Source organism: Oncorhynchus kisutch, unplaced genomic scaffold (assembly GCF_002021735.2).
Source record: "Oncorhynchus kisutch isolate 150728-3 unplaced genomic scaffold, Okis_V2 Okis09a-Okis19a_hom, whole genome shotgun sequence".
NCBI lineage: Eukaryota > Metazoa > Chordata > Actinopteri > Salmoniformes > Salmonidae > Oncorhynchus > Oncorhynchus kisutch.
Genome location: NW_022261985.1, coordinates 2,823,563 through 2,845,361, shown reverse-complemented (window position 1 = coordinate 2,845,361; position 21,799 = coordinate 2,823,563). Strand labels below are relative to the sequence as shown.

Here is a 21,799-nt window from a genome sequence, read left to right as displayed (position 1 = left end):
GTGCATTCATCTTAAGATAGCTAGGTGGGACAACCACATATCACAGTCATAGTAAGTACACTTTCCCTCAGTAAAGTAGCTATAAGCAAAGCCAGAGCTAGAAGGGGGGGTTCAAAAGCAAGTGTTGGTTCAGGAAAGTTTTTTTTAACAGGGGCGAGGTGAGGAGGGAGATTATTTAAAATACTCTTTAAAGAGGCAGGGTTTCAGGTGCTTTGGGAAGATGCTATCTCTCTGAAAGTAGATATATAGCATAGGCAACCAGTACCAATCAATAGCCAATTGTTCTCCTTTGTTAATTTTGCACTGGATACATTTACAATTCAATAATTGCTAATACATTAAATATGCAATCCCATGTATCTGAGAAACATTTGAGTTTTTTGCAAATAAATCAAGAATATTAATTATATATTATTTCTGTAAACCTACATTTTTCAAAGTAAACAGTCTTGAAATATTGGGCGGGGATTATGTGATAACCGGGACAACTCGAGGGACTGGGAAAGCCTGAGGGCGGGACCCTGGGTATTGGGCTCCTCACGTTACAACTTTTCGCGCGGTGTCACAGGTAGAATGAGCGCCACCCACTCCTGTCCCATCTGTTTCCCTGAGCCACGCAAGCTAATTAGATGGAACCGCAGTGGGTCCGTAGTCGATACATGCAACAACAACGCCTCTGTGATTAAGGTTATTAATAGGGTTTCTAAGTGCGCGGCTATGCCACTCAAACACTATGAACAGCAGCAGTCAAACTGCACAGCACGAATCTCAGTCAAGACCGCGCGGACTGCCCCGCCAAGAATCTTTAGAGGCGTGGCTGTTGCCCCTTGCCTATTGGATAAATCAATTGTACGCGTCACAACATCTAGATGCTGATTGGCTCGACTGAGTGAAACGTATGAGAGCGCCAGAAAAAAAAGCTTTAGCGGGTGTTTTTGGTTGTAGCTATTCCTGTTCAGTAATGCAATTCCAACACAAGTAACTTCAGCGGAACAGGAGAAGTTTTACAGCTGGATATTAGAAGAAAGCCCGCTTATTTAAGAAATTAAAGTTATGTTGATTTGAGTTAAACAACGTACCCCCAGTAAGTCTGTGCAATTGGAGATACTGTACGTTGGTATTGACAACTTTATCTTCTTACGTCACCTTCTTCAGCGTTTCCTACAAACGCTGAAGAAGGTGAGTAAATAATAATCACTAACGTTAGCTAGCCTAGCTACAGTAAGTTAGATGACAGCCAGCAGGTAAATAATGTAGCAAGGTATTTATGTATTAAGTAAAAAGACAAATATGTTTTATTTATTGATTAACAGTATATATACTTTTTGTCTTGCAACCTGCTAGCTTTTAGCTAAGTGTCACGTTGAATGGATCAGTATTAATACTCAATTTGCCCAAAGAAAATACTTCCCAAGATTGCATCCTTTTTTTGCAAAGTGTTTCCATTGTGTACTATAGCTACAATTTAGCTGTTTATTGTGTATTCGTCTTGTCATCAGGACTTTTACAGTAGCTATATTCAATGTGTCAGAATTAGATGTGATAGTAGATAGTTAGCTTGTTAGCTAGCTAGATTCGTCAGCTAACGTTAGGTGGGCTAAGGTCTTTGCGCCAAAATCTTCTGACCACTGATATCTTATGGCCATGTAATAGATCGATCTATTTGCTGCATTTGTCTATAGCAAAGTAGTGACTGAAATATGACTGTATGAAACTAAATAATGACTTTTCTACACAGTTCAGAGACAAATGAACATGATATGGCTAATTGTTTTTCAGATGGAAGTTGAATGTCTAGCTTTGAGAGATCTCATAAGTCCAAAGAAGAGCAAAGCAGACATGGAGGAAGTTGGAGGCAGAAATGATCAGAAGGTATATTTTGATTCCAAGTCAAATGAACCCTTCAATTCCTTATTATTTATTATTCCTTATTGAAGAGACACTTCGGAAACAATCTTCAGAGTCAATTCCTCTTTTTGTGAATTTGTAACACTGTTATATGACATGCCTGGAGTGTCTTGAAATGAGATTATTTCTCACATGAACTAAAGCAATCAATCAAATTGATTTATAAAGCCCTTTTTTACATCAGCCGATGTCACAAAGTGCTGTACAGACACCCAGCCTGAAACCCCAAACAGCAAGCAATGCAGATGTAGAAGCAAGGTGGCTAGGAAAAACCCCCTAGGCCAGAACCTAGGAAGAAACCTATAGAGAAACCAGGCTCTGAGAGGTGGCCAGTCCTCCCAAACTGTTATCTTTCCAACAGATAAGATCTAAACCAGGCCAGAACTTGTCCTTGTAGACCAATTTGGGTTTCCAAATCTCTCCAAAAGAATGGTAGTCAATGGTATCAAAAGCAGCACTAAGGTCTAGGAGCACAAGGACAGATACAGAGCCTTGGTCTGAAGCATTTTAAAAGGTCATTTACCACCTTCACGAGTGTTGTCTCAGTGCTATGATGGGGTATAAAACGAGACTGAAGCGTTTCGTATACATTGTCTTCAGGGAGGCAGTGAGTTGCTGCGCAACAGCTTCTTACATTTTTTGAGAGGAATGGGAGATTCGATATAAGCCTATTTTAGTTTTTTATATTTTCCGGGTCAAGGTTTGACTTTTTCAAGAGAGGCTTTATTACTGCCACTTTTAGTGAGTTTGGTACACATCCGGTGGATAGGGAGCCATTTATTATATTCAACATAGGAGGGCCAAGCACAGGAAGCAGCTCTTTCAATAGTTTAGTTGGAATAGGGTCCGGCATGCAGCTTGACGGTTCAGAGACTCATCAATGTGTCAAGAGATATAGTATTAAAAACTTGAGTGTCTCCCTTGATCCTATGTCTTGGCAGTGTTGTACAGACTCAGGACAACTGAGGTTTGGAGAAATATGCAGATTTAAAGAGGAGTCCATAATTTGCTTTCTAATGATCATTATCTTTTTGTCAAAGAAGTTCATGAAATGATCACTGCTGAAGTGAAAGCCATCCTCTAATGGGGAATGCTGCTTTTTAGTTAGCTTTGCGACAGTATTAAAAAATACATTTTGGATTGTTCTTCTTCTCAATTAAGTTGGAGAACTAGGAGGATCGAGCAGCAGTGAGATCTCTTCGATACTGCACGGTACTGTCTTTCCAAGCTAGTCGGAAGACTTCCAGTTTGGTGGAGCAGTAGTGAGGGCTCTTCGATACTGCACGGTACTGTCTTTCCAAGCTAGTCGGAAGACTTCCAGTTTGGTGTACCGCCATTTCCGTTCCATTTTTCTGGACGCTTGCTTCAGGGCTCAGGTATTTTCAGTGTACATGGAGCTAGTTTCTTATGACAAATGTTTTTTTGTTTTTAGGGGTGCGACTGCATCTAGGGTATTACGCAAGATTTAATTTAGTTCCTCGGTTAGGTGGTTAACCGATTTTTATACTCTGACGTCCTTGGGTAGGTGGAGGGAGTCTGGAAGGGCATCTAGGAATCTTTGGGTTGTCCGAGATTTTATAGCATGGGTTTTGATGCTCCTTGGTTGGGGTCTGAGCAGATTATTTGTTGCGATTGCAAACGTAATAAAATGGTGGACCAATAGTCCAGGATTATGAGGAAAAACATTAAGATCCACAGTATTATTCCACGGGACAAAACTAGGTCCAGAGTATTACTGTGGCAGTGAGTAGGTCCAGAGACATGTTGGACAAAACCCATTGAGTCGATGATGGCTCCGAAAGCCTTTTGGAGTGGGTCTGTGGACTTTTCCATGCGAATATTAAAGTCACCAAAAATGTGAATATTATCTGCCGTGATTACAAGGTCCGATAGGAACTCAGTTAGGAACGCTGTATATGGCCCAGGAGGCCTATAAACAGTAGCTGTAAAAAGTGATTGACTAGGCTGCATAGATTTCAGAACTAGAAGCTCAAAGGATGAAAACTCAAGTATTAAAAAAAAAAAAATCGTAAATGTAAATGTTAGCAACACCTCGCGGGTATATGGTCACTAGTGTAACCAGGCGGTGAGGCCTCATTTAACACAGTAAATTCATCAGGCTTAAGCCATGTTTCAGTCAGGCCAGTCACATCAAGATTATGATCAGTTCATTGACTATAACTGCCTTGGAAGTGAGGGATCTAACATTATTAGATATTTTGCGATGTGAGATATCACAATCTCTTTCAATAATGACAGGAATGGAGGAGGTCTTTATTCCAGTGAGATTGCTAAGTCGAACACCGCCATGTTTAGTTTTGCCCAACCTAGATCAAGGCACAGACACGGTCTCAATGGGGATAGCTGAGCTGACTACACTGACTGTGCTAGTGGCAGACTCCACTAAGCTGGCAGGCTAGCTAACAGCCTGCTGCCTGTCCTGCACCCTATTTCATTGTGGAGCTAGAGGAGTTAGAGCCCTGTCTATGTTCGTAGATAAGATGAGAGCACCCCTCCAGCTAGGATGGAGTCCGTCACTCCTCAGCAGGCCAGGCTTGGTCCTGTTTGTGGGTGAGTCCCAGAAAGAGGGCCAATTATCTACAAATTCTATCTTTTGGGAGGGGCAGAAAACAGTTTTCAACCAGCAGAGTTGTGAGACTCTGCTGTAGAGCTCATCACTCCCCCTAACTGGGAGGGGGCCAGAGACAATTACTTGATGCCGACACCTCTTTCTAGTTGATTTACACGCTGAAGCTATGTTGAGCTTGGTGACCTCTGACTGTTTCATCCTAACATCGTTGGTGCCGACGTGGATAACAATATCTCTATACTCTCTACACTCGCCAGTTTTAGTCTTAGCCAGCACCATCTTCAGATGAGCCTTAACGTCGGTAGCCCTGCCCCCTGGTAAACAGTGTATGATCGCTGGAAGTCTAATACTACGGAAAATGGAGTCGGCAATGACTACAGTGTTCAATTTGTCAGAGCTAATGGTGGGAGGCTTCGGCGTCTCAGACCCCGTAACGGGTTGAGGAGAGACCAGAGAAGACTCGGACTCCGACATGTTGCTTAATGGGGAGAACCGGTTGAGCATTCCTACAGTATTTCCTTCCAGAAGCCATGAGAAAATTGTCCGGCTGCTGGGACCGTGCGAGAGGATTTATACTACTATCTGTACTTATGACCCTTGGGATTGTGCGAGAGGATTTATATTACGATCTGTACTTATGACCCTTGGGATTGTGCGAGAGGATTTATATTACGATCTGTACTTATGACCCTTGGGATTGTGCGAGAGGATTTATATTACGATCTGTACTTATGACCCTTGGGATTGTGCGAGAGGATTTATATTACGATCTGAACTTATGACCCTTGGGATTGTGCGAGAGGATTTATATTACGATCTGTACTTATGACCCTTGGGATTGTGCGAGAGGATTTATATTACGATCTGTACTTATGACCCTTGGGATTGTGCGAGAGGATTTATATTACGATCTGAACTTATGACCCTTGGGATTGTGCGAGAGGATTTATATTACGATCTGTACTTATGACCCTTGGGATTGTGCGAGAGGATTTATATTACGATCTGTACTTATGACCCTTGGGATTGTGCGAGAGGATTTATATTACGATCTGTACTTATGACCCTTGGGATTGTGCGAGAGGATTTATATTACGATCTGTACTTATGACCCTTGGGATTGTGCGAGAGGATTTATATTACGATCTGTACTTATGACCCTTGGGATTGTGCGAGAGGATTTATATTACGATCTGTACTTATGACCCTTGGGATTGTGCGAGAGGATTTATATTACGATCTGTACTTATGACCCTTGGGATTGTGCGAGAGGATTTATATTACGATCTGTACTTATGACCCTTGCCTAATGATTGCGTCTGAAGCTTTGCTTGCAGCACGGCTATCCTCACCATAAGGCGATTGTTGTCCTGTATATTATGAGTACAGCAATTCTTAGTCTTCATGTTAATGTTGCCACTTAGCTTTGGCTGGTGGAGGTTCTGTAGAAACATGTCCAGATAAAGCGTCCGGGGTGGAAAAAGTTGAATGAAGAAAGTTGAGCGAGGGGGGGAATATATATATATGCTTACGTTATTTATATGAAGTAGATCCGCCTACAAATGCAACACATTTCAAATCACTCCACCCCACTTAATCAAAGTTCATAACATTGTGCTCCTTCCCAGGAGAACAGATGTGTCGAGCGAAGAAGAACCACCCCTCACAAGATGGACACCACGGCCACCATGCTGCTGTATGGCAGTAAGCCTCCCACCCCGGAACACCTCCAGAGCACCCCTGTTAAGCCTTCTGAGCGGGGGGCCCCTCCCCACGCGGACCCCTGGACCCCCACGGCCAACCTCAGGATGCTCATCAGTGCTGCCAGCCCTGACATCCGCGACAGAGAGATGAAGAAGGTGCTGTTTAGGCCCATTGAGAATGAGAGAGCAGTGGAGGATGTCGAGGTGGATGGCCCGTGCCAGGTACCCTTTGACCACTCACCGACTGCACCCCAAATGGCACCCTGTTCCCTTTATAGTGCACCACTTTTAACCAGGGCTCTGGTCAACACTAGTCAACTGTATAGGGAATAAGATGCCATTAGGGACACTGACACTGACCTCCTATACTGAATTGATGGTGATGGCTGCCTTTGCGCAAGCATTTAGTAATGTGTTATGGGTCATTTGTATGGATTGAGATTAGCAAAGGTTATGCCAGAAACTGCTGGTAGGATATGTTATCTTGAATATACAGTGACATTATCATTTTATTATCATCTTCCAACTAATGGATTTATAGATGCTGAAATCTTAAAAGTATCATGCTGTAATAAATTCTTACAATTCTTGACTCAATGACTTTCTTGACAATGCTTTGTATCTCTGATCAGTTTGATGTGGTGGACGAGGAGGAGGAAGAGGGGGAAAGGAAGCCCAGCAGGAAGCAGAAGAGCCTGGGCCTGCTGTGCCAGAAGTTCCTGGCCCTGTATCCGGACTATCCAACCTCTGACACCATCAGTATCTCATTGGATGAGGTGTCTACCAGCCTGGGTAAGAGCCTATAAATCCAGAGGGGGAGATTACAGCTACACCTGGGTCATGTTCATCAGGGCAAGCGATGTAAAATGTTTTGGAAATGTTTCAACAGTCCCTCCCCGTTTCAGTCCGTTAAATAATAAATGCCATTTAGCAGACACTTTTATCCGAAGCAACTTAGTCATGCGTGCAGACATTATACATATGGGCAGTACCGAGAATCGATCCCACTACCCTTGTGTTACAAGCATCATGCACTCGCAACTCAGCTACAAATGACCCGTTGTCTTCCGTTTTATGACTAATGAACACGACCCGGCTCAGGCAGGCTGCCATAATTGGTAACCGCACAGAAAGGAAGACAATAATGGAAATAGCTCATAAAACGGATATTACATTAGCTATGTGAAATATCACGCACTATTGGATTTTGGAAATGGTTGCTATGGATACCTTCCCGCAGAGCCCTCGTATCCCACTGTACCTTCCAGAATAGCACCAGGTTGTAGTATAAACCAAGCAATGTCTGAGACTGAGGAACGTTAAGATACAGCCAGACATGGTCTGCTGCGTCATTAAATCCTGTTGAGGTACCTTAGTTTTGTTATAGAGCTTTGTTATATAACCAGCTAACATAACAGAACACTGGAATCATGTTGCTGACCCCAGTGTGACCTGTCCCTGGTGTCTGTCTGTCTTTAGGGGTGGAGCGGCGGCGGATCTACGACATCGTAAACGTCCTGGAGTCTCTGATGATCGTGGGGCGCGTGGCTAAGAACCAGTACGTGTGGTACGGGCGGCGGCGCCTGGGGTCCACCCTGGCCGAGCTGCAGGGGATAGGCAGACAGCAGCGCTACCACCTGCACATGGAGCAGGCCGCGGAGGGTGGTCACAGAGAGGGAGCCACCACACACACCCCAGAGGAGGGAGGTGAAGGAGACTCCAGCTGTGGTGAGAGCAGAGTAGGGGGAAATTGCCACTAGACGCTGATCTTGGGTCAGTGTTTCATTTTCCGCACTAATGGTTAAGGTTAGGATTGGGGGGGAATCTTCTCACGACAGGTAATGGATCACTTATACCCTGTGTCATTATTAGTCAAACAGTCTGGTTAATTAACTTCAGCGGGCGTTTGGAGATTACTAGTTAATATGTGCCACATCAAAAGCTCAGCCGCCAAGCTTCGCTCCTGTCGCCATTCCTCTGCTGTCATCTCCCAGTTGTATTAGTGATCCATCACATTGACGAGGAGCGCTTGGTCATCACACACATTAACACAAAGAATCCCATCAGCCTTGATAAACCCGTGAGGACGTTACCCCCTACCCTCGTCTCCATGACGATGGGGAATGCTTTTACTGACTTGGGCTTAAAGGCAAATTATAAAAAAATGTATCTAATCTTTATTTAACTAGGCAAGTTAGTTAAGAACAAATTATTATTTACAATGACGGCTACCCCGGCCAAACCCTAACCCGGGACGACGCTGGGCTGTGCGTTTCAACGTGGCTAATTGGCTAACTAGGTAGCTGCATGTAGCTAGCTAACAGAATCCAAAGCTACTGTTCCCTAGAGAGGCAGTGGTTGCCTTGGATCTGGCGTCCCCTCCTGCAGAACACTAGGCCTTCCACTTCCTGTCATAACGTCCCTTTGAGAGGCGGGCAGGGTCACTTTCTCTCACTGAATAAGGAACGTTGTCGTTCGTATTATGGTCCTGTTTGACAAGACCACCTGTTTGACAGGTAACTCAGGTCTTGAATCAAATATCCATCGTTCTCTGTAACACATTAAAGTAGTATTGCTATAGGAGGAGGGTGTGACATGCTGTAGGTCAGATTCAAACCCATGCTGACACTGGTATGTAACTGCTGTCGGCAGCACTAGACCATACAAGCCACTGCAACGTCCTATTCATTAGTGCACACCGTCGCAAAACGTTTTGCAACGGAAAAGCGGAAACAAGTTCAGGTAGTTCCCTCCCTGTTTCTGTCCATTTTCTTCCGTTTGCCACTTAGTGAATAGAACCCAGTATTCCCTTTAACTTTGTTCTGCTTGTCTGTTTGCAGCGGCCGCCAGCACGAGGAAAGACAAGTCCCTACGCATCATGAGTCAGAAGTTTGTCATGCTCTTCCTGGTGTCCAGGACCCAGACGGTCACTCTGGACGTGGCTGCCAAAATCCTCATCGAGGAAAGCCAGGACCCCGCCAGCCACAGCAAGTACAAAAGTAAGCATCCTATTACCTACATAGTGCACGACTTTTGACCAGAGCTCATAGGGATCTTGAGGGTTTTGCTGTGCAGTCAAAGAGCCTCTGACACAACATCAAGTCCAGGTAGTCCCTGGCTATTTCAGTCAGTGTCTTCCCTTTGGGGCCTAATGATCACAACCCAGCCACCAAATAGCTGCAGGTTGAAGTTTTCCCTAGTACAGGTCTAGGATCAACTTCTCCTCTAATAATCCTAACCTTAAACATTAGTGGGGAAGATTCAAAACTGACCCAAGATCAGTGTCTAGGGGCAACGTCACCTCCGATACCCCCAGACATCCCTGCCATTGGCCTTTTTACTGTGTTGTTCAAATCTGATTCAAATCTGTCTTCAGCTAAGGTGCGGCGGCTGTATGACATCGCCAACGTCCTGACGAGTCTGGGATTGATCAAGAAGGTCCACGTCCGGGAGGAGAGGGGGAGGAAGCCTGCGTTCAAGTGGATCGGCCCGGCAGACTTCCACAGCAGACATGGTAAGATTGAATTGAAATGATGTGGGTAGTGAATAATACAGCCAGATGTGGATCCACATAGGATAGCACTTAAAAGCATTCATTAAAACACTTTTCACACAGTGGTCCTGTGGTAAAACAAATAACATCACTCCCATATTGGTTCAGAAGGGCATCAGCTCAGTACATAGGGAGACCATCTATTAAACAATATTACAGTGAATGGAAATGGATGCATTATACATTTATAATGGAACTGTCTTCACTTCTACTAAAACTACTCATAAACCTGTCTACTGACCAAGACTAACACGCTCTGGGATGAATTTCCCCTAGGCACAGATCTAGGATCAGCTTCCTCTCCTCCTATCCTATCCTTAACTATTAGTGTGGAAAATGATAAACTGACCCAAGATCAGTGTCTAGGGGCAACTTCACCCTACTCGTACTGACACACAGAACTCACTGACCACTCTGTTTTTCAACAGAGGACTCAGAGGCTGTAGCGGCCATCGCTCTTCCGGAGGCCATCGCTCTTCCGGGCGGCAGGAAACAGAAGCTGGCACGCCATGCCTCCTTCAATGTGGTGCCCACCTCCGTGGCCAGCCAACGCCGTGTCAACTCGGCGCCCAGCAGCCCACGCAGAGAGGTCACGGGTAAGTAGTCAGGACAGACAGCTCACATCACAACTGGTTCCCAATGACTCAGTGGGTTAGAGCACATAGCTGTCAACTGTCAACCAACTACTAATCTGTTGATATTCTAGGGTTACAGGTCGGGGTAAGACTAGGATAAGGTTAGGGCAAGCAGCTAGTTAGTTGAACATCTACCAACCATCTATTTGGGACCATTCAAATAAACTACCTGTAAATGTAATTAACTCACGTCTCCCTCGGTTCTGTCCAGGTCTGCTTCCCCAGTCAGTGGACTATTCCAGAAGGTGTGTGAGCAACAGCGCTGTGTGCCGGCTGCAGTTTGGAACCACTGTTACAGGGTAAGTAGAACACACATGGAAGGAGGCACACACACACACACACACCAAACATCCCAGGCTGCTACCAATCCTGTTCCTAATCACGCCATCACTTTTCATACGCCATCCAGTGGTAATAACCTTAGATTTACTGCAAACAATCTACAACTTCTGTGTTGCATTTCATGATCTATTACACTGCCTGTTGCCAAGGACTAGCTTGTTGGTTGAATGTAATGACACATCAGGTCCACTGGTATACAACAGGGCTGCCATGTGAATAAAATATATGAAGGTGTCCCAAATGGCACCCTTTATAGTGCACTACTTTTGACTGGAGCCCTATGGGAGCCCTATATGCCCTGGTCAAAAGTAGTGCACTATATAGTGAATAAGGGGCCATTTGAAACATGGCTTATGTGGTGATTTAGTTGCAACTCAGGAACAGGAAACTGGGCCCTTAGAGGAAGTGATGCGTGCAAATGACCAGCTCCAGAGGCTCCGGCTTGGAGTTTTTAATAGGCCCGGCTGAAGCTCTCCACAAACTGTTATTGGTCCACGTCTCACAGTTCATTTCATTTATAAAAGGTGGTTTTCGTAATGGTTCGCTTTGAGTTTTTACTCTTACCCTGGTGTTTGTTTAGGCTGGGTTTGACATGTTTTACATGAGTTGGCTGCAGTGTCTCCTGGTCCTCTCGGTTTCTGACCATTTCTACTAGGAATGTGGTGGCTATTTCACCGGTGGCCAAGCCACAGCCGTCTCAAGGCTGTTGCTGCTCTAAGTGTTTTTGGAGTGGGGATGGAGGAGTCGTAAAGGTTGCTGGTTCCAAACTGCTGAGAGGGAGTGTTTTTTTGTTGTATTTTTTCCAATTGAAATCTGGTCTGGCTAATGCAGTCACCACATTGTTTTGTTTTTCTGGAAAAAATAGCATTTAAGGACTTTACTACTATATGTTTCTACATTCTAATGTCCCATCTTTTTTTCTAAACCGTATAATGCAAAGGTGTGAAACTCAATTCCTAGAGGACCATGTCTGATTAAGACCTAGAGAGTTCCTAATTAATTAATGTCATTCATTGGAACAAAACCCCGCAGACACTCGGCCCCTCCAGGAAATGAATCTGACAGCCCTGCTACAGAGCATTTGCTTGGAGAGAATGACAGAAACATATGTCTAAGTTGGTTCCTCTGTGTCTTTGCAGTGTCTCCCACCCCAGCGGCGGACTTCAGAGCCCCGCCCACAGTGACGGCAACTCCCCGGGCCTAGCCCCCCTGGCCGTGCCCGTCCACCCAGAGGGTTCATACGTGGGACCCCTGTCCCCCCATCCCCACCACATGGCCTATCTACCCAGCCTGTCCCAGGCCTCGGTGGTCATGCTGTACGGAGGTCCGGAGGCGCAGGATGGGCTTGACTGCTCCAGAGAGAACATCCTGGAGAAGAGGAAGAAGGATGAAGGAGTGGAGGAGAAGAGGGAGTCACCTGAGACAGAGCTATCTGAAAAGGTGAGTTTGTGGAGAAAAAGTGAGATCCACAGATGTACTGTGGATCTCTGATTGACCATGAGCCTGACACGTTTCAGGTAGTCGTTGTCCATATTTCCACACTGTACCAAGGACCACCTCTGACCTTAGATCACTGTAGATCATCCTCCTAGGATGCTAGACCAATCACAGTAATGTATGATCCATATTTAAAGGGGAAGTTCAGTGTTTTACTACTTAACGATAGAGGGTTCCTCACCCTGAAAGTTGTGAAAAACGAAACTTCCCCTTTTTAATTAGAAGCGTGGTGATTTGACAACCGATAAGACGGGTCAAGGAGAGCGACGCTTCATACTGTAACGTCTCAGGTCTAGATTCAATCAGATCAAGTGTTAACCAGCGATAGCTGACACCCCTCATAGCTGATGTGTCGGAGGTGGAACTGCATTGGCGCTGTCAAATCGGTCTTGATCATTGTCAGGAAGCCACACCGTCCCACTCACGTTAAAGTTCAGAGGGAGAAAGGCTACATAGAAATAATGATGAGTTCTATCAGTGTTCAGTCTAAACCAGGCTGCGTGGGATTCTCATAATGCGACTCTGTGCAGCCAATGGCAATGTCCGCTTTAGGTATAATGACGTGAGCTGCTTGTGGATTTGACAGCTCTAACGCAGTTCTACCTCTTACACCGCTAAAACAATCTCTATGCTAATGTCACATAAAGCAGATCTGATTGAATAGAACCCTCCGTCTTAATAACACACTGGTTGGTTTCCAAGGTGACCAGTACACTCTTTATGCATTGTCAGTAATGAGCTTCCCAATGATGCCCTTTTGTTATTTATAAGTGACACACACTGATACGACTGCTGAGAAGTCACACACACACACACAGAGAACTGCCTGTCTGTCTGGACACTCCATTTATACCCACTCTAAAGATCACAGTACATAACTTTGTCCTCTGTTGGTTTAATTCAACATGTGTATTGGAAGTATCTGTGTTGCTTCCTATATGGCACCCTATTTGCTATATAGTGCACTACTTTAGACCAGGGTCTATTGGGTAGTGCACTATGTAGGGAATAGGGTGCCATTTGAGAGGCAGCCTGTGATTTTGTGAGGTTCATTACATGTGAAGGTGAAAGACATAACTCAGAAGAATGTGCTGTTTATGTTCAGCGATCACTTCATAATGAAAAGAGGTTTCCTCAAGTTTCTTAGCAACATTATACTGATTGATTAGAAAATTGAGAGCTTCTGATGATGATATGAAGACATGGAAGTAGTAGAGGACGACATTATGAAGACATGGAAGTAGTAGAGGATGACATTATGGAGGCATGGAAGTAGTAGAGGATGACATTATGGAGGCATGGAAGTAGTAGAGGACGACATTATGGAGACATGGAAGTAGTAGAGGACGACATTATGGAGACATGGAAGTAGTAGAGGATGACATTATGGAGACATGGAAGTAGTAGAGGACGACATTATGAAGACATTGAAGTAGTAGAGGACGACATTATGGAGACATGGAAGTAGTAGAGGACGACATTATGAAGACATTGAAGTAGTAGAGGACGACATTATGGAGGCATGGAAGTAGTAGAGGATGACATTATGGAGACATGGAAGTAGTAGAGGACGACATTATGGAGACATGGAAGTAGTAGAGGACGACATTATGGCGGCATGGAAGTAGTAGAGGACGACATTATGGAGGCATGGAAGTAGTAGAGGACGACATTATGGAGGCATGGAAGTAGTAGAGGATGACATTATGGAGGCATGGAAGTAGTAGAGGACGACATTATGGAGACATGGCAGTAGTAGAGGATGACATTATGGAGACATGGCAGTAGTAGAGGACGACATTATGGAGGCATGGAAGTAGTAGAGGACGACATTATGGAGGCATGGAAGTAATAGAGGACGACATTATGGAGGCATGGAAGTAGTAGAGGACGACATTATGGAGACATGGCAGTAGTAGAGGACGACATTATTTCAGTATATTTCATCATCATACATGCTGTGATTTAATTCAGAAAATGCAGAAAATCTTGTTAATGATTCCTGAAAGCGAAGCATTAAATTAAAATCTGAATCACTGCATGCTCCCTGACCAGGATAAAAGGATTCCAAGTTGTAATTAAACACAATGGCATTATCATTTTGGTGATGCATGTGATATTTGTAATTGTACAAAACCCCAGACTATTAATCTCAGCCTCTCACTTCCATTCAAATTGAGGAGCGAGAGAAGTCATGGTAGGTGTGCTCAAATCCACACAGTATTTCTACCTACCAGTAGTCTGGTACATTCACCTGAAGCAGTCACAAAATCCTCTGCAGAGGAAGCATAGCAGTTCACATTATTTGTGCTTGAAAAATTAGCAAAACAGAGCTATCATTTTTGTAGATGAGCCATGCAATTTCATGGCTCATTATTTGAGAGGGAAATGTGATCAAAGCTCATCGTAAATTAATTATGGGATGCACTAGGGAGCGCTGCAGCATTGGGCTGTGGGAGGGTCACATTAAAAACGGAAGAATAGGAGCTGATCGTGGACTACAGGAAAAGGCGGGCCGATCAGGCCCCCATTAACTGTAGTGTAGAGAGTTTCAAGTGCCTTGGTCCGAACACACCAAGACAGTCGTGAAGAGGGCACGACAACACCTTTTCCCCCTCAGGAGACTGAAGAGATTTGGCATGGGTCCCCAGATCCTCAAAAAGTTCTACAGCTGCACCATCGAGAGCATCCTGGCCGGTTGCATCACCACCTAGTATGGAAACTGTTCGGCATCTGACCGTTAGGCGCTACAGAGGGTAGTGCGCACGGCCCAGTACATCACTGGGGCCTAGGACCCGGCAAGCGGTACCGGCAAGCGCCAAGTCTTGGACCAAAAGGCTCCTTAACAGCTTCTACCCCCAAGCCAAAAGACTGCTGAACAATTAATCAAATGGCCACCGGACTATTTACATTGGCACCCCCCCCTCCTCCTCCCTTTTGTACACTGCTGCTACTAGCTGTTTATTATTGTTGTACTTGGGCACTTTACAAATAGTTTTTCTATTCCTAGAGAAGGAGAGTGGAGGGAAACAGCTGTCAGATGACCACCAGCCCAAGGACCAGCTCCCTAGAGCACCCAGGGGGGCTAGTCAGGGAAGAGGCCCTATTGAGAGTCCTCAGGGACGGGGAGGTGGACAGACAGAGCCCCCACAACAACCTGGTCCGGCCTTCACACTACCTCTATGTGCCTAACTCTGCAGGTATGCTATGTTAAAAACAACTCTGTGCCAGTCAGTCAGTGTTGCAGTGTTGCTCGGTTAATGTCTCTTATCCACACTAGCATCATTTTTTTAGTTTGCGTCTCTGAAACATGACCTTAGACTGGATATTGGACTGTACAGGTAGTGCTAATAGACTTGTTGTCTACTTAGGAGCAGTGTCCTTAACGTAGTGACCTCAGTCCCATGTAGGGATTTGTAGTCTTTCAAGGATAAAGGCATTGTGAGTGATGATCACGCCTATTTTTCTATGTTCTTGTGATTTTTGGCTGCACCTCGTCTCCTGTTGGTTGAAGCGATGTCTACTCCCCCTCCTCATGGTTTCATAGGGCGCTGGTCAAAAATAGTGCACTAAATGGGGAATAGGGTGCCATTTTTCACAGATGACTCGTCCTCATTCACCCCTCTCCCCTCCAGGTCTCAACAGTCTCAACTTCCTCCTCTCTGCTGGTCAGACGACAGGCGGCCTGACTCTACCTGCTGGCACCCTGCCCTATGTCCTTGTGCCCTCCTCCACCCTCTCCCCCTACCCACTCATGGCCAACAGGGGCGATGCCAATCTCAATTTCAACATGTCCACCATGATGTCCCCCGCCTGCTTCGTGGTGGGATCCGCCGGGCCCTACACAGTGGCCGGAGCCCCGGAGTTCAATGGGGTGGCAGTGGCGCCGGCCCTCTCCAGTCCAGAGCAGCACCCGCTATTCGGGTCGGCACCCATACCTTCACATTCTCCCTTGGAGACCAGGCCGCCTCTGACCTTCATCCAGACAGAGACACAGGTGAGATAGGCAGGAAGACAGACAGACAGGCGGGAAGATAGATAGATAGACCGGCAGCTAGACAGACAGACAGACCGTGCCTTAACCACTTCACATTGCGGGAAGGTAGACAGACAGACAGACCGTGCCTTAACCACTTCACATGGCGGGAAGGTAGATAGACCGGCAGGAAGGTAGACAGACAGACAGACCGTGCCTTAACCACTTCACATGGCGGGAAGGTAGATAGACCGGCAGGAAGGTAGACAGACAGACCGTGCCTTAACCACTTCACATGGCGGGAAGGTAGATAGACCGGTAGACAGACAGACAGACCGTGCCTTAACCACTTCACATGGCGGGAAGGTAGATAGACCGGCAGGAAGGTAGACAGACAGACCGTGCCTTAACCACTTCACATGGCGGGAAGGTAGATAGACCGGCAGGAAGGTAGACAGACAGACCGTGCCTTAACCACTTCACATGGCGGGAAGGTAGATAGACCGGTAGACAGACAGACCGTGCCTTAACCACTTCACATGGCGGGAAGGTAGATAGACCGGCAGGAAGGTAGACAGACAGACAGACCGTGCCTTAACCACTTCACATGGCGGGAAGGTAGATAGACCGGCAGGAAGGTAGACAGACAGACAGACAGACCGTGCCTTAACCACTTCACATGGCGGGAAGGTAGATAGACCGGCAGGAAGGTAGACAGACAGACAGACAGACCGTGCCTTAACCACTTCACATGGCGGGAAGGTAGATAGACCGGCAGGAAGGTAGACAGACAGACAGACAGACCGTGCCTTAACCACTTCACATGGCGGGAAGGTAGATAGACCGGCAGGAAGGTAGACAGACAGACAGACAGACCGTGCCTTAACCACTTCACATGGCGGGAAGGTAGATAGACCGGCAGGAAGGTAGACAGACAGACAGACCGTGCCTTAACCACTTCACATGGCGGGAAGGTAGACAGACAGAACGTGCCTTAACCACTTCACATGGTGGGAAGGTAGATAGATAGGCGGGAAGGTAGATAGATAGGCGGGAAGGTAGGTAGATAGACAGACGTCTAGTCCGTGCCTTAACCACTTCACATGGTGGGAAGGTAGATAGATAGGCGGGAAGGTAGATAGATAGGCGGGAAGGTAGGTAGATAGACAGACGTCTAGTCCGTGCCTTAACCACTTCACATGGATCAGATTATATTTGGAAAGCAGTTAAATCCGGTCACATGATGTATGACCTTTTGTGTAGCAGACAAACACTGGAAATGCCACCGTCAAACTCCGTTTATCATGTTTAACTACTCCACAGCAGTTCAGCTTTTATTTGCTTTAAAAAGATTATCCCCGAAAAGGAAAATATAGCTTTTTTCACCTCAGCAGAGTTCATTAATCTTTTGGTCATTAAAAGACAATTAAACTCCCCAACATAGCTCTGATGACGTCACTCTGTGCCTCGAGAAGACACTTCTCAGACTCCGGTTGCATCCCAAATTGGACTCTATTCCCTATAGCTATAACTCACTACCTTTGACCAGAGCCCATAGGACTTTTGTCTAAAGTAGTGCATTATGTAGGGATTAGGGTACCATTTGGGATACAGGCTCACTCGTTAGACTCTTGGCGCAAAATGAAGGGACATTATTAATGATTGGACGAGCCAACGTGTTCATCCATAACAAATGAATCAGCACACGGTCTCCCATTCCTGCTATGCACTCCCTCTCCTAACATTGATGGAATGTAGACTGTATACAAGTGGTCTGTTTCCAACAGGTTGTTCGCTTGCTCTGCTTAGAAATGCATAGCTAGGTTTCGCAGTGGGGAATAGGGTTCAAGCTGAAATGTGTCCTTCGCTGGAAAACATTGTGTTTCTTAGAATTGAATTGAGTGGTATTTTATAAGGCTGGTATTTGGAAGAGGGGGTGAGGGGTAGATGGAATACTGTCACAGTGATACTCTACTGCCAGAGTTGATTATTCATCTGTAGTGAGATGCTCGGCAGAGGCAGCTTTCCTTAAACTGTGTGGTTTCAGGGCCTCACTCTCTTGTCTCTCCTCCACAGACACCACAGACTCCCAAGGAGGCGGCAGCTGGCGGTGGCTCCAAGGCCTTCTTCCAGACGCCAGGGACCCTGGGAACAGCCACCACAACCCCCGTGGCCCGCCGACGAGGCTCCGCCCAGAGGAGGCTGGACATCGGCCAACCACTGACCAATTAGAAGTCTGGGGACCTTTTAGAGTGGGCGTGGCTGTTAGCTATAACCTGAAAGGCTGCCTAGTGGCCTGAGAGGAACGGACAAATGTTGCTCTCTGGCTAAACATGCTCTGACTGCGCTAGCTTTGGCTTTACTCCCCACGCTCTGACTCTCAGGGTATCTTTTCTGTATGACCGAACTGTGTTGCTTTCATACCACTGGTGCTTCGCCTTATTACTGGGGAATGAATGCTAGTCTATACGATACCTCCTTTAAGTGCCTCATCATGTAGGGCGAAGTTGCCCCTAGACTCTGATTTTGGGCCAGTTTGCAGTTTCCTCACTAATGGTTAAGGTTAGGATTGGGGGAAGGGAAGCTGATCCTAGGGGAAACTTCACCCTCGAGTTCCTCATGATTGGACTGTGGGACACCGATAACTATCAGAGGACACAGGGAAGCAGTGTTGTCGTCTTTTGTTTTAGTGCCCTCCTGTGGTGGGAGTTAGGTACCACTCATATTTATTTTTCTAGTCCATCTTCCATAGAAAGATTGAGCTACCTTGGTAATCGCTCCACCCATGACTTTATTATATCCCAACGTTATTTATATATTAACTCATATATCTGTTGAGTATTGGGACTGTTGAGTAACAATTCTGATGATGTTACTCTACTTTTAGTACTAAGTATTTAAGAATATACTTCTGATTCGCTGGCTCTGGAGGGATTCGGTAAAAACGGTATCCGTAGGAAAAGGGAAAACAGTTGATCATAGGTTAAATATCACTGGAAGCTGAAAGGCTTCCCATGATGACACATTTCAGAAACTGGTGTTGGTAATAAGTCATGACGTCGAAGAGATATCGATACGCTTCTCGGTTGCATTTCTAGCGTGTAACTGACCTGGCTCTAAGAGAGGTTTAAAAACCACTGGTTTTCACTGTGTAAATGAGGTTTTAACTTAACTCCACCCAAAACTATATTTTGCTATGTGTTTCATTAGTCCATTGTTAATATAGTCCAAAATGTTTTGGGTGGAGTTTTCCTTTAAGCAGTCACAGCAACACATTGGTGAGCTTAAGGCCTACAAAATGGCTGCCAGGGTTTTTGGTACAAAGACTGGCATCTTGGCCACTCCAAAGGGTTCTGTATTTGTACAACACTCATGTGGTTTACAGGTTTACAATTGTTGGGCTTTAAGAATAACACCAAATGCCAGCATCGCTCTCTGTCAATGTGTATGTGCTCACACCACCGCATGCCAGGTGAAAACTAAATGTGAAATTATTTGATGATGTTACAAGATACTTGAATGACTTAGTTACCCAGTGGTGTATACTGGAGACTAGAGTGAAATATCAAAGTACTGTATTTAATGCATTAAATGACGTGCATTAGAGTTTGGCCTCTGAAATATTTTTTTTTGGGGGGGGGTAATTGAGGAAAAGTTACATTACACCAAAGGGTGCTGATCATCTACTTGAACTGTAGAACACAGGAGGTTGGTGGCACCTTAATTGGGGAGGACGGGCTCATGGTAATGAGTGGAATCTGGAATGGTATCAAATACATCACACATGGCTTACATCTGTTATGATGCCATTCCATTTGCTCTGTTCTGGCCATTATGAACGGCTCATGTCAGAGGCGTTCACTGCTGTAGATGTGTTTGACTCCATTCCATTTGCTCTGTTCTGGCCATTATGAGCCGTCCTCCTGTCAGAGGCGTTCACTGCTGTAGATGTGTTTGACTCCATTCCATTTGCTCTGTTCTGGCCATTATTATGAGCCGTCCTCCTGTCAGAGGCCTACACTGCTGTAGATGTGTTGTTCATGTACAGAAATCTTTTTTTTTAAACCAATAATTATTTTTCTATATTGTATTCATATGTTTTTAATTATTACTTCAAAACATAAATGTTTAATTTAATGCTGCTTCTTCTCATAAAATAATAATTGCACTGCTAGTTTCTGTAGTTTTCCGTCCGCTGCTTTGTAGGAAACCTTTTCTAACATTACAACACATAGTTATTTTCACGGTGCTTATTACTGGCTGTATGTACTACTGGCTGTATGTACTACTGGCTGTATGTACTACTACTGCCTGCATGTATGTTATGAGACAAACGGGTTTTTTCTCTAGACATCCACAACCTTTGTAATAAAAAAGTGAAAATGTCCAGCTGCTTTCCGAGTTGTCTTCATAGAATTGCAAGTGATATGAGCAACTCGTATTTCTCACAAATAGATTTTTCACCTGTAAATGTAGCATTGTATATCTAGCTCTGAGCAATGACACTTTGTTTTGTCAAATTACAACATATTTAGCCACAGGTCGTTGTGCTAGACAATATAGTGAATAAGGCACTGGCACTTGGCTACCATTGAAGGAACTGACCAATAGATGGCAGTAGATCACTCGTAAAGAAACAGCATGCTCCATATCCTAAAGGCCCTGAATGAAAACCTGCATCCTTCCTTTCTCTGAAGTATTCACTAGTCTGACATGGACATGCCTGGATTGGTCATCTTTCAGATCACGTTAATTATTCTAACCGTATTCAAACAGGGCCAACGACCTCTAAATCCAATCAAAGCTGCCCTAATAATAGAGGTCAGAGGTCAGGCAAACGCATCCTGTCAGTGTGACTGCAGACCAATCTGGTCATTTATTACAGGTGTAATAAACCTGGTGGGTTGCTGCCCATAGGTTCGGTTCGGGCTTAGGCCTTGTATGTATTTACGACAAACATCTGTAGATGAATCAACGGCATAGTCTGGTAGTGGCCAGGCATTAAAACATCATCTGTAGATTAATCAACAGCATAGTCTGGTAGTGGCCAGGAATTAAAACATAATCTGTAGATTAATCAACAGCATAGTCTGGTAGTGGCCAGGCATTAAAAAATCAATATTTCACAGCAAATGACGTCCAGTTAAGTATAACGTACTGGTATTCTCCCCCTGAAGGTACTAAACCATACACAAATACACACTTCTTCAACTAGGAGAACAGAGTAGACTGTCATGTCTGGGCTCTTATTCCATTCATAATTAATAGTAGAGAATGTTGAGTGAACTGCTCAGCCTTAGCCAAACATGAAACAAGTCTCTGTTTAGACTTCAGATAACCGTATTGATATCTGTGGTGTTTGATATTACAATATCAGTCCTGAAGTCATCTTTCTCCATTGATGGGTATATCCAAGAAGATCCTGGTTGTGTCATAATGACGTGTTCTGCTATAGTTGGAATATCTGCAAAAGAGTAGCAGGCCAGCATCTCTGTCTGGAGGAAACAAGCAACATACCTGACTTCTAGCCAAGGTTCTGCTATAGTTGGAATATCTGCAAAAGAGTAGCAGACCAGCATCTCTGCCTGGAGGAAA

At 45.1% G+C, this 21,799-nt stretch overlaps 1 protein-coding gene across 1 annotated transcript; it reads left to right on the top strand.

Moving 5' to 3' along the window:
- The first annotated feature begins 1,783 nt into the window (after positions 1-1,783).
- LOC116360615 (transcription factor E2F7-like) lies at positions 1,784-20,591 on the top strand. The gene is made up of 12 exons (XM_031815596.1): positions 1,784-1,872; positions 6,127-6,423; positions 6,834-6,993; positions 7,681-7,929; positions 9,042-9,200; positions 9,578-9,715; positions 10,183-10,350; positions 10,601-10,688; positions 11,871-12,171; positions 15,239-15,428; positions 15,864-16,225; positions 18,281-20,591. Exons 1-12 carry the CDS (start codon positions 1,840-1,842, stop codon positions 18,434-18,436), a joined length of 2,301 nt encoding a protein of 766 aa, XP_031671456.1. The 5' UTR covers positions 1,784-1,839; the 3' UTR covers positions 18,437-20,591.
- The last annotated feature ends 1,208 nt before the right edge of the window (positions 20,592-21,799 follow it).